Below are 13,004 nucleotides of genomic sequence, written 5' to 3' on the forward strand. Positions count from 1 at the left end.
AGTTTTAGTCTCAGCGGCATCCTTTAATCAGCAGCTCTCTGAGCTGGGCCTACTTTTTGTGCTTCTGTGCTGCTAAAAATTTGGCCCAGACATTTGGGTTTCTGAAACAAACAAATGGAGTTTGATAAAAATCGGTGGAGTTGTCTTGCAGAAGCATCATGGTACTCAAGGCAGCCATATTATGTTAGAGCAAACTGTAATGAAGTCTAGTAGGCCTTTTCTGTCTCTGAATGACTGCCATGAATGGAAGGTCAGCATGTGATTTTGAAGTTCTGGAAGTTGCTGTGAGGCATAGGAGGGCTATTCTTTTTGTCTGTGGGACAAGCTGTCTCTCAGGCAAAGCTCTGTTCAGCTCTTTTGTGCTAAAGTACTAATTTAATGCCGGAGGGTTCATGGCTTGGATGTTTAGGTACAGTAATAGTGAGGAGGGGCCTTTCCTCCTAGGTAGCAGAAAGGTCATCAGTATTGGGAAAAACTCGAGTGAGTGGATGGAGGGTGAAGTCTGGCACATGCCAGCTGGAGAAAAAACTGATTTGCATATCATTGCAATATTTGCCTTGGGGGGGAGAGAGGGTAGATTCTCAATTACTCAGACTTTTTAGATTCTGATCAAGAGTGAAGTCTTGATATTATTAAAATGGAGGGCAGAGCTCCTAATTATATCGACAAGAGCAAGACTACATCCTAGACTTCTTTCTGAATGACAGGAGATAATGAGCTTGGTGTGAGACTTGCTGAAAGGTTCTCTGGCTTCTCAGTGTGAGAGGTCAGATCAAATGATCAAAATACTCTTTTGACATTTTAAATCTATGCGTGCAAGGTTCGTCCCAGCCTCATATATATCTGCTTGACTGAGTGAAGCTGGGGTTTTACTCTGTTCATCTTTTCTTTTGCTGAAAATTCTTTGTTATCTAATGGGTTATCTTTTTTTTTGAGTGTTTAACATGGAAAATTATGGTTACAATCTTCTGTAGTAAAGGCAAGCAGCTGAAAGTGCTCATATACCCGTGGTTTTATTTACTTGTTCTTGTCCCTTCAGATGTGTTCATACTGGTGCTCACGGGGCAGCTGGGTGTTTGCCTCTTTCTGGTGTTTGCTGATATCGATGATCTCTACTCTAAGATGGATGTGAGTATTGTTCCACTGCACGGCCAGTCCCAGTAGAACTGCACTGTGACTGTTTTTAATAAAAGGCACAGATTTCTGCAGGGATGTTTGGCACCTCTCGTGACAAATCAGATTTAAAGAGATGGATTTTAGATGATGAGATTGAAGAACTTTCTGGAGACATGGTAGCCCCACAACTATTAGGATATTTAACAAACCAAGATCTGTGCATTCTGACAACTGGACAGCTATACTTCAGCTTGATTGTTTCAGTGAATTGTGCATGCAGCAAGAGACGCCATTGCTAAACTTACCATGATTGGTATGTTGTAGCTTGATAGTTGTGAAGCCAGAAGAAAGGAGCTAGGGCCTGCACCTTTAAACTAAAACACCACGCAATTCTGATTCTCAGCCTGTGCTGCACACAGTTCCTCTTGAAAATTCAGCATTCTCAGCAATCTTCGGTACTCACTCCCCAACATTTTCAGGCTCCCTGTCTAAATGTCAGACAGCCTGTAATTTCCTAAAGCAGCATTTGGGTTTAGAACGGCTGTAGAGGAAGACTAGTGAGGCTGTCATGGCAGATGATTTGTCTTGGTAAGTACCAGCAGGGCTTGGTTTATTTAGTCTGGCAGAACACAAGCTGGGAGTTGCCTTGTGCAAATTCATTCTAGGAGAAGTGCAGGGGAAGGGTAAGATCTACATCGGCTGTAGGACAGCATTGTCAGTAGACCCAGCCATTAATATGTTAAGGCTGGAAGTTGTAAGGAAGATGTTAATATCCTCTGCTGTGACTGTCTCACAGCCTTGTACTAGGAGTCACGGGAACAAAACAACAAAAGAAATACACAGCTGTTTTTTTTAGTACATATGTTAACAGAACGATGAAGTGTGGTGGCTTTGGATAACAGGTACTGAACACGATGCTGCTTCCACTCCTGTATCTGTATATGAGAGCTGGCAGGTGGATTTAGAAATGGAAATAATGAAAGAAACAGAAACACAGATGAGAGTAACATACCTGGATTTTGAACGCCAAGCAGCCAAGCACAGCTGCCTCACCTTGTTAACAGTTTAGAGAGCAGAGGCTGAGCAGGCACACCCAGTTAAAGACTCTGCCACGAGATGGCACTTGAAAGCAAGTCTTAGTCCTGTTGTGGGCTGTGGTGGCACAGGACAGTGTCAGCACTGTAGCCGTGAGGGGCTAAAATGCCTTTGGGGAGAACTGCAAATCTGGGGGGCTTGCACTGGATTTGCTGAGAAGTCAAAAGGAGGGAGTGGCAATAAGAAACCGCAATAGCCTAGCCCTGAAGAAACTGCTGATCCAAATTTTGGATCTGAGCTGCATCTCCAAAATAAGTTGAGCGACAGCCAGAAAACCATTGCTGCCAGCTATGGGAAGCTGGAACTGGGTTTGGAATTAGAAATACTTGGAACTAATTTTGATATTAGGAAGAAAGGAAACATTTAGATTTCCTGCTGCTGTTCTGGAGTACAGTTTTCTCTGCTGGGTCATAAGTTTAAATGTTTCTTTATCAATAATTCCTCAGGATAAGTAGCAATATTGGTTTGTCAGCAATGTACAGCCAATGTGGGATTCTGGCTGTTGATGACACAAGCTCCCACCAGTGCCTAGCGTGCACACATTGCTTACTGGCTTCTGCTTTCTTCCCAGCTTGTTTGCACCCCCACCACCTGGCGGATCTCCATGGTGATAATGCTTGCAGTCACACTCGCCGTGTCCTTTCTTGTCGAGGTGAGTGTGCTTCTCTGAATGTGCCTGTCACACTATCTGGGGAGACAGCAGGGTCAGGTCCCACTCTTTCTCCATCCTTCTCAGTCCAGCTGGGGAATATCCAGTAAAACTGTTGCTGCTACCTCACACCTCCTCTCTTTCTTCAGAACCCCACATCTGAGTGACTGGATGTAAGGAATGCCAGGCCCAGCTACCTTTTCTTTCCTCTAGTGAATAGGATGTATCAGACCCTGTCCCAAGTCACTGAACGATGAGGAGTCTTTTGGTGTTTTCTACTCAAATCCTGCAGAATCTTTCTGGTGTAGAGCTCTGGTAGAGCTGGTATGAGAAGCCCTCAGTAACAGGCTATGTGAGGGATGTGGATGAACAGGAGAGTGTGGGAGATCTAGGTCTCCACTACTTGCCCTGTGTCCTGTGGATGAAGAGGAAAAGCTGCTGTCTGAGTCCTCCAAAATTTTCCTTTTGCTCTTTCTTTTACAGGAAGCTGTCATTGAGAACAGAGCCTTGTGGCTGCTGCTGAAAAAGACGTTCCGGTACCACTCAAAGAGCCATTACAAGAGGCTGCAGCGGGTGTTAGAGCAGGACTCATCCTGGCCACCTCTGAATGAAACCTTCTTCTCAGATTCTGTGGCAATATCAGTAGAGGAAAATATGGGAGGCCATAGCAATCCAACATTTGACAGCAATGAGGGAACACTCTGAAGGAAACTGCGGAGGACACATCGAGGACAGTTGCAGTTGGCTATAGAAGGACTATCTCAGAGACATAAGAAAAGAGGAAGGATTGACCCACTGCTACCACCCATTCTAAGCCTAACTGGTCCTGGCTCATTTTTTAATCAACCAGATGCAGAAAAGCTGGCTAGTAGCATGAAGCCATAACACTGTTATCTCCTCTCCCTTCACCCACATAGGAATGGCCAGCTGTACATGGAGTAGCCAGTTGAAGACTGTCCAAGTGCCCATGGTTGAAACACCGTTGCTGCATCCTTCTCACGAGCTGCATTATGCAGTGATGTCTTTCAGGGATGCTTTTCTCATTGTGCTGAACTTCTGCAGTATGTAAATGCAACAGCACCAAGCATTCCTGCAAGGTTTATCCAACCAAAAAAATGAGCTTCCACCAGCATGTATTTTCTTAGCCCTCTGATGCTAGGCTGACTTCCTGCTTACCACATTTTACAGCTCTGTCCGCAGCTGGGTACAACAAGACATCAGTCAGTGAGGCTTAGGACCAAGAAGAACAGTTCATTCTTTGGATAAGGTCTGTGTGGGGAAGTTGTCCCCTCCAACTGACTGCACAATTTGTTTTTCACAGCTGTAGCTTGCCCATGCATTTCCTGGGTAGGGTTAAGGAGCACTTTCTGACCACTTCAACACAGGAGATTATATGTTCCCACAATCCAATGCTAAACCGGGCTTGCATTGCCACAGAAACTCAAGGAGTTGGGCAGATTGGGAATCATGGTAAAGACTCCTTTGGTCTTTTAAAGTAGCACTGGAAAACCAAATGCAATCACTGGAGATTATGCATTGTTTTTATTCAACTTGTCTATTAGAACTGTGTTTGAAAAGTGTTTAGCATGCATAAAAAATAACTATTTTTCTAAAAAGAAAAAGTTTCAACTTGAATAAAGCATTTATTTGACTCAGAATTTATTTCCTCATTTTAGACAACTTTGACACAAGTAGATGGGTTAAATACCTCCTAACCTACTGCAATTTATCTAATGGTAAATACCTACCACAAGGCCACATAATGTGACACAAACCAGAATTGGTTCACATTTGTTCATGAATATCTCTCCAAAGTTAAGAAGCATTCCCAGTTTGCAACAAATCCCATTGGTAGGTGAAAGCTAGAGGTTTTATTTCTTGCTCTATGCAGTCCTTGCAGCTTCAGGAGAAAGCATGAGAGTAGGTTAGTGGAGTTATTCCCGCCATCTGCTGTGTGGGGTACAGTAACAATTTCCTTGGAGATCAAATTCACTGTCCTATTTGTGAGCTCCTGCACACAAGAAATACGTTGCTGCATGTAACAAACTGGCAGCTGCAGTAGGCTGCAGACTAGGCAAATATTTATGTCACAATTGGTAATAGTATAGAAGTGTCAATTTTGGCAAACCTATGGAGTTTGTAGGGTTGACAAGACAAAGACCTGCTTGCCTACTGCTGAAATACAGTCTTACCTGCAAGGAAACAGAATAAAGATGCTAGGTGACATTTAACCTATGCCAGTCTTTAAGATGTCAATCTTTTGCTCCTGTGCAAGTCCAGTGTCTCCAGTTGTAGTGTGGCATATTTTATCATCTTCCCTCACTCGCATCAGCCACAGTTTGATCAGCAGAGCTATGTGGTCTGTCACTGCTGCACTGAACTGCTTACACAGCTTAACTCCATGGCAATCAGGAGATAGGTGATGTGTTACGCACATCATTGCTGCAGAGAGCTGCGCATACAGACACATCAAAGCTCCCATCTGCTCCCTCACTTCTGGGGGGACATCAGAGCTCCCAGTTCACATCCCCATGCTGGGGTGGTCTCTTTTTTTGCAAATTCTGGGGCGGTGTAAGGGCAGACAGATTGACAGCTCTGGATGTGGCTTTGACAGTCCCTGTCTGCAGTCCAAGCTATTCAAATACAGTGGAAAAAAATCCCCTAGAGGACCAAAGATCCAAGCTCACTTTCTCGTCTTGTGACTGGCAGAGGGCACCGGTTGGACAGACCCCAGTGATCTTCGCCAGCAGGCACTGTCCATCCTGGTTAGCTCTCTTAAACTAAAGCAAAGGGCAGGCTCCCTGGAGCCCAGCCAATCCACTGAGCCACGCAGCCACTCTTAACAGCTAATGTCAAAATTTGATTTTTCTTTTGAAATACAATTGTCCTAGTCAATGAAAGAAAGAAATTATTTTTATTTTTGTGCTCCACTTTCTTTTATTTGTTACTTGTTTATTTTGATACAATCATCACAGTTTCTGTCTACTACTCAGCATGCCAGATCCCAGCCCACTTGTCAGCACACACAAGCAAAGGAGGAAAAATGCTAAAAGATGCAGACCATCGCCAATAACAGTTGTAGGTGTGCAATAACATTAACAGGTCAAAACCTTTTACAAGACACACCAGTTTTCCACTCAGGTACCGCCTTTTTTTTTTTTTTTTTTTCCTAAGTAACTAGATGCACATCACAGGTCTTCAGGGGGATTACAGACAGGGCTGTGGAAACAAAGTACCTGCCAAGAATCAACCAGGAAAACAAGGCACCAGGAGCTGGTACCTATAGCAGCCAGGTCAAGGAAAGGAAGCAAAGAACTCTGTTGCCATACAGTGCAAGTGCCTGATGCCAACAATTGAATTTAGAGGACTCATTACTCTCTCTTGTAACATCTAAACTGGGTCTTGCCAGCCCATGTTCCCTGGCCCAGTGGCCAGCAGCCAGGCTGTGCAGCAGCCCTGACAGCAGCACCCCTGGGCACCGCCGGCTGCCCTCTCCTTCCTGCACGGCCCCTCCAGCCCCACTCCTCCTCCTGAGTGCCACTGCACAGAGCTCGCTGCTTGCTCACTGCTGACACACATGAGCCTCGAGCTGCCCCTCGTGGTGCTGTTATTGCTACTGCTAAAGCTTTCCGACCTTTCAGGGCACAAATGGTATGGGAGCATCCCACCCTCTCCATATAGACAGAAGAGCAGGAATGTGGGCATACCAGCCCGTGGCTTGGCTCCAAGGATGTAAACAGGGCATTCACCAACTGGACCGGTCATGCTGCCCCAGTGACTGGGTGGTCAGTGAGGTCAGGCAAGTATATGGTCCAGGGAACAGCATAAGGACACGTGGAACCTTCCACGCCAGTTTTGGTGGCCACATCCTGGTGATGGAGGGTGCCTCTGCGGGGCTGCAGGCACCATGGCGCTGTCTCCAAAGTCTGGGTACATCGGCAATGCCACAGGCTGATGATTGTCTTCCTCTGCCTGGAAGTCGGGCCACAGGGAATGGGCCTGGGTCACTGACAGGATCCTCAGGAGAAATGGAGAATGTCCCAGGAAGGCAGCTGGAATGAGTGGCTCATTACTGGCACGTGTTTGGTTCTGTGGACTGTGAGCGCTGGAGAACACGCCAGGTTGTTACAAAGCAGAGATTTTACATGCTTGTTCTAGCTGCCTTTTAAACTTCTAGGGAGAGGAGATTGATTATTTGAATGGAATATTTTGTGCCTGATTAACTCTACAGATTACACTGACTACAGCCTGACTTATTTGCTGAAATAAATATCAATTTAATTATAAATCTTTTTTTGTTTGTTTGTTTTGTTTTGTTTTGTTTCTTCTTTGGGGACAGAGTGTGCTGTTTTACTGCCTTCTGTACATTACCTGCTGGTTTCTTTATACAGCAACAGAGTCTTTTGGCATGGCTACAGCTTCACATTTTCTTACAGCTGAATGGACACATGGTCCTTGGGCAAAAATAGAGCTTTAATAAGTGCACAAAGGAGAAAAAGAACCTGAACAGCAGTAAGGCTGGACATGCTGTGCACCAAGAAGGAGGGTTCAAATTGCAAAATGTGAGAGGATGAAAAATGCAGGCAAGCCCCAGCACGTCCCTCACCCATCTTTCTTTCTGGGCTTCCTACTGCCCTGTGGTGTGGCTCTGGACGGCGAGCTCTTTGTCCTGCGAATTTGCCTCTTCCAGGAGCTGCCAAGATCCCCTGTGCTTGACTAAGCAGCTGGAGAGGGCCTGGAGATGTGTCTCCAGGAGCTGTGCAGGGCTGGAGTTGAACTGAAGAGCTCTGGATTGCCCCTCAGCAGGGTCTCCTTCTCCGTTGCAGTCCAGCAAAGCTGTGGGCCCAGCCTTCTGGTTGGGCTTGTCGGTTAGGAAGGTCGTAAATGCTTCTCAGTGTAACCCCCTGTGCAAAATGAGGGCCCTTGCCAGGCATCTTGGGGAAATGGTGGCAGAGGCAGAGCTCTGAACAAGCTCTCCAGGTCTCTCACCTTACCCTTGTTGCCCTTCTCTTGCTGTCTGAAACACCTGACTCTGCCGTACATCCTCAGTGCCTGCCAAAGTAGAGGCAGAGACCCACCAGAGGCAAGCTGCGCAACCTGCACCCCCCTCCCCCCGAGCACTGCAATGTCCTCCACACGAGCAGCCAGGTAGCCAGGTGGGGTGAGCAGATAACCAACAAGGAACCTGGGCAAGGCAGCACTGCGTTTTAGCTCCAGATCCAGGAACCACACGCAGAGTGCCCAGGGCTCCTTGAAGAGCCCCTCTGTGGTGCTGCCTTGGGCACATCCCACCACCTTCCCCTGTGGACACAGGGCCCTGCAGTGCTGATGCTGAGGGTCCCAGCCGGGCTGAGCCCAGCAGCGCTGCCTGACAGAGATTCCTTGGGAATAGCCATGGGAACAACAGGATCTTCCTGGAAATTGAGCCACCCCACCACTGCCCTGGGCAGCGCTACCAGCAGGTGAAGAGAAGGACTTTCAGGTATGCTGTGACTCAGGTTTGTCTTGATTGTTCTCTTGTGAAATGGAGATTGCGAAAACAGCCCATCCTGGTGGGTGAGGGGCTCAGAGCAGCAGGTGCTTGTGCCGGGTGAACAGACCTGGGGAAGGGGCCTTATGCATCCGGCTCTCCCAAGGCAAGGCACCATGCCATGCCCCTCATTAGCAGGACGGACTCGGGGATGGGCAGCGGGCCAAGGCAATACAAACTTCCTCCCCCTCCAGCCACTCAGGGCTTGTCACCATCAAGAGGTCTCATGACTGTCCAGGCTCTTCTTCCCTGCCCAGAAGGGTCCCAGCGCCATCCTGTCCCAGCACAGAGCAGTGTGTGAGGACGGCCCCCCAGAGTCCACAGGGCTTGTGCGGACAGCAATGGCGTCCCGCCCTTTGGCCTGAACGTGACAAGGCCGCTGTCAGCAGACGAAGCTGCTCCGGTTGCATCACAGGGTTTTATGTTCTTCAAGCCCATCTGCATGTTTTGTTTGCTTTGCTAGTGAGTGATGTACTTTAGAGCAAACTTTCTTCCCGGTATGTGCAGGGGTCACATCTCCCCCTGAGGGGGATCCTGCAGAGATCACACAGTGGGACCTGACGTGGTTACTTTGCACATCTCCTGCCTCTGAGGCAAGGCCTGTCCTTAGATCACCCTTGGCAAATTTTGTCCTAGCTTTCCTTAAAGCAGGGACAAGATTTCCCCTGCCCTGGGTAGCCTGTTTGAGTATTTAAATACCCTTTAAGTTAGAAAATCTTCCTAAATATCGAACCTAACTCCAAAAATCTAATTGTTTAATCTAACGAGAAATTAGCCTGGTTTCTCCTGGTCTCTGACAAAAATAGGATTAAAAATATAGTTGACGGTCTTCTTTTGTGTACTATAGGAGTTTCTGTGTTTCAGTTCAGCCTTTTCTATTCTAGTTTAAACAATCTCAGTTATTCAACGCTTCCTCATGGGTCATGTTTTCCCAACTTTTAATCGTGTTACCATTTGCACTCTCTCCATTTAGCTCACACCTTCCTAGAGCCTGAACTCTAGCCGAGACCTTGCTAACACCAAGTCGAGTGGAATAATTTCCTCCCATCTCACGGATCTCACTGCCCTCCTGTATCTGTGACTCAGAATGACAGTCACAGTTTTGGCAAGGGGATACTCAGCCGTGGTTAGCTACACCTCCTGCTCTGGCATACACTTAGACCACCTCCCCATTTTTTTGGTACATTTTTCCTCCAGCTACTGAGCGCAGCGTTTTACTGAATTTCATATGGTGACTCCATATGGCTGACATGCCCAAATCATGCTGCTTTTTTTCCTTCCTCTAAAGCAGATGCTTCTACCAGCTCAGTGTCATGAGCACATTTCGGTTGCCTTCTCCATCCTATTATCCAGGCTGCTATCAAAAATATGAATATTTTGGGTTCCCCTGGGATGGACAGCAAACCACTGACAGCTACTTTGAGTTCAACCCTTCAGCCCATCATGAAAGGATCCTATTTCCCAGTACCCTCATATCTCTTGAGGAGCTCTATCAGAAGCCTTACTGAAGTCTAAATATGCCACATTAGCTGCTTCTCTCTTATTCCCTGGAGCATCTCCCTGTCAGGGAGGAAATGAGATTGGTTTGATAGGATCTTCCTCTGACAGATCCATGTTAGCTGCTCTTTATCACTTCACTATCCCCTAGCTACTTACAAACTGCTTAAGAGTTTTCTCTTGCAGCCTTCTGTGTATTTAGGTTGGGCTGACTGCCCTGTAATTCCCCAAGTCTCTAATTCCCCGAGCCTCTCTTTTTCACCTTTAAGATGTTGGCACCACAGCCTGGTGGGACTGGGACTGGAGGTGTCCCACCCAGCTTGGAGAGCTCTTTGTAAATGTGCTAGCAGTGGGCAGCCTGCTGCCCCACACGAGGGGACTGCTGAGACTCCAGTCCAGACACTGGAGATCATATTGATGTAAATAAAATGCACCTCACCCCAGGTGACTGAAATAGAGAAATCTAACGAAACCACCCTGCTAATGATGCCTTGCATGAGTTCCCTTCCCCTGGAGAGTTACAGGAGGCGTTGGTTGGTGTTAAGCAACCACATGCTTGCAATGGTTGTACTTTACCTCTTTGTGTACAAGCCTTTCGCCACAAGAAGGTTATAGAGGACACAGATGGACCTTGTGAAAGGCCAAGGTGCCAGCACTACACAGTTCCTCAGATATTAGTGTTTCTTCTTAAAACAATGGAGTGACCTGCAAGTATATCACATCCTGGTTGCTGCGTGAGAGTGGCTGGTAGGCAGAGCAGTGTGGTGGAGGAGGTTGGCGATGTCCCCTCAGAGGAGAGGGAGAGGCAGAGGGGACTGTGTACTGATGTTGAAATCTGACTTCAGCCAGATGGCTCAAAATGACAATGCTTAGGAAAAAAAAGAAGCGGAAAAAAAAATCGAAAAATATGCATTTTCCTACCATCACCCTGATTTTTCAGGATTCTTCAGTGTTTGGTCCAGCTTTGCTGTTTCATGGATACCACTGCAGCTGCAGACACGGATCTGGCTGGACCATGCAGGGCCATCCCCAGGTAGACTGAGGATGCAGCAAAGTGACAAGTGCTCTTAGCTCATCACAGTACCAGACAGCCTGGCCTCTCCTTGCTCTGTTTCAAAGAGAAGAAATATGGATAAATAGTTTTATTTCTAGCAGTCTGCCTAGTAAAAGATGCTTCTCTCAGTTGTTGGAATATTTTCCAGGATGAAGCTGCAGATAGAGGGAGAACTGGTGGACTTCAGACAAGCTCTGCAGTCTCTGGGTATCATTCTCTCTCCTACCTAGGGGAAGAAAAATTTGGAAGAATTTCTGATTTGCCATCACAAAGATTGCACAAAGTCTCTGTTCTATGGGGTCTAAATCCTCTAGGCTCATCAGTGACAGCCTCCCTGTGGCTGAGCCAAGAAGGGTTTTCTAGCAGTCTGAGCAAACTCAGGGCCATTGCCTCTCTTCACACAAATATGTAGCTTATTCCAGTTTATTCCATACAGCACATTTCTCCTGCTTGGATAAATGGTCATTTTCAGGCTTTGTGACAGAAGGAGAATGGGAGTGAGACAGAGCAATTTTAGGATAATGCTTGGAAAATGTCCCTGACAGCGGGGGCGCAGGAGACTGGAAGGTGTGTAGTGCGGCTGTGCTGCCCAGCTGGATCCCAGAGGATCCACCCAGCCCCTTTGCTTGCCTTGTATCTCAGGCAGAATTTGAAGCAAAATGTAGGTTTGAGGGGACGCTCAGAGCTAGTGGGGGGGTTCAAACCAGATCTACCCCTGCAGGTCAGTGCCCCAGTATGCATGTCCACTGTGCTGAAGCCAAGTCCAGACCCAGGCACTGCGACCTTGTCCCCAGAGGAGATGCCTCTTGCTGACACTCTCACAGGACAAAGGGGTTCTTCGGGTATCAGATGATAAAATGGCAACAGACCATGGACTAAGTCTGATGGATTTTATTTTAACTACTGGTACTACAACAAGTACCAGTATAATGAAGCCTGAGCAGAATGTGAGCAATCTAAGCATAAGCAAAAGGAAAAGGGAAAAGCCACCAGGCACAATACCGTTAACGATTAATCTTACCTGCTGATGAGCCAGAGTCAGGAAACTTGCTGACCTCTCCTGTTCTCTGTCATGATGTTAGACATCCCCTTCACCAGGCAGCACTGCTGGACCAGCCAGTGAGAGCTACCCCGAGCTGGTGTTGGGGCACTCTCTTTGTGGGATTGCGACTCCGTGGCTACTGCATGCTTAATAGGATGGCATGAGATTTGTCTTTTATACAAAGGCCTGAGAACAAAGCTGGGCATGTTTTGGGTAGCTGGTGATCCATAAATCTGATAGTCTTTTGATGTCCTGGAGGAGGACATTGTTTATGCTAACGTTTTTCAGACTGTCACACAATTGATCACAGGTTCCTTTACATAAGCTGGTTATGCAAGCACACAGTGCCAGCCAGCTCTTGCATTGGCCTGTGCCATACCTGAGGTAAGGAGCATCTCACCACAGGCATCCTGCAGGGAGTGCCTGGTGCTGGCCTGGCTGCTCTGGGGCCAGCTCACTGCGGGGCTGAGGCACCCTCCCACCCCTTTCCTTGCCCCGTGCCTTGATTTCTCCCTGGCACCAGACCACAGACGCCCTCCCTCTGTGCTCTGCTCCAGCCTGTCCCACCCCGGTGAGCACAGCGATACCAGGAAGCAGAGAAATGCACGTGTTACACAAGCCAGGCATTTAAGGGCTTTACACATGAGGGTGGATTTTCCTCCCTCTCCTGGGAGCATAATAAGAAATGTGTGCGTAATGAGACTTTCAAAAGGCAGTGGAAAGGACAGCAGTGAGAGCTGGCTATAACGCTGCTCCGAGCTCAAGCTTGACATTGCATGACCCCACCAACAAGGACATCCAGGGCTGAAAACAAGGCAGTCAGATGGAGGAAAAGTTTTGGAAGGATCATTACATGCTCCTCAACAAGGATGAAGAAAATGAGCTGGTAAGGAGTGGGGGACTGCGGTGGTTTCTTTGTGTACCTCTTTTCCCACATGCTTCTTTTGGATATGCCTCTGCTTCTTTGTTTTCACCCACCATTTGGGCACCGTCTCTTCAGCATAGCCTTGGTGAAGGCAAA

General features: G+C 47.3%; 2 protein-coding genes across 13 annotated transcripts in view; both read left to right on the forward strand.

Moving 5' to 3' along the window:
* Positions 1-4,729, forward strand: part of LOC106039277 (probable cation-transporting ATPase 13A4) — a 43,103-nt gene extending 38,374 nt beyond the window's left edge. For 2 of the 5 annotated variants that reach the window (XM_013186312.3, XM_048076678.2), the window contains exons 31-33: positions 1,040-1,128; positions 2,783-2,863; positions 3,344-4,729. In XM_013186312.3, the coding sequence (XP_013041766.2) occupies positions 1,040-1,128; positions 2,783-2,863; positions 3,344-3,565 (392 nt within the window). In that variant the 3' untranslated portion in view covers positions 3,566-4,729. The remainder of the gene's footprint in view (positions 1-1,039; positions 1,129-2,782; positions 2,864-3,343) is intronic. The other 3 variants (XM_013186309.3, XM_048076680.2, XM_048076681.2) reach the window with 2 other exon arrangements.
* A 7,910-nt stretch (positions 4,730-12,639) lies between these two features.
* ATP13A5 (ATPase 13A5) overlaps positions 12,640-13,004 on the forward strand; it is a 31,586-nt gene continuing 31,221 nt past the window's right edge. For 7 of the 8 annotated variants that reach the window (XR_007168345.2, XM_067002774.1, XM_067002775.1 and 4 more), the window contains exon 1: positions 12,640-12,869. Coding sequence is in view for 7 of the 8 variants with exons in the window: in XM_067002774.1 (XP_066858875.1) it covers positions 12,807-12,869 (63 nt within the window). In the remaining variant the exon portion in view is untranslated. The remainder of the gene's footprint in view (positions 12,870-13,004) is intronic. The other variant, XM_048076672.2, reaches the window with a different exon arrangement.

This window comes from Anser cygnoides, chromosome 9 (assembly GCF_040182565.1).
Source record: "Anser cygnoides isolate HZ-2024a breed goose chromosome 9, Taihu_goose_T2T_genome, whole genome shotgun sequence".
Taxonomy (NCBI): Eukaryota; Metazoa; Chordata; class Aves; order Anseriformes; family Anatidae; genus Anser; species Anser cygnoides.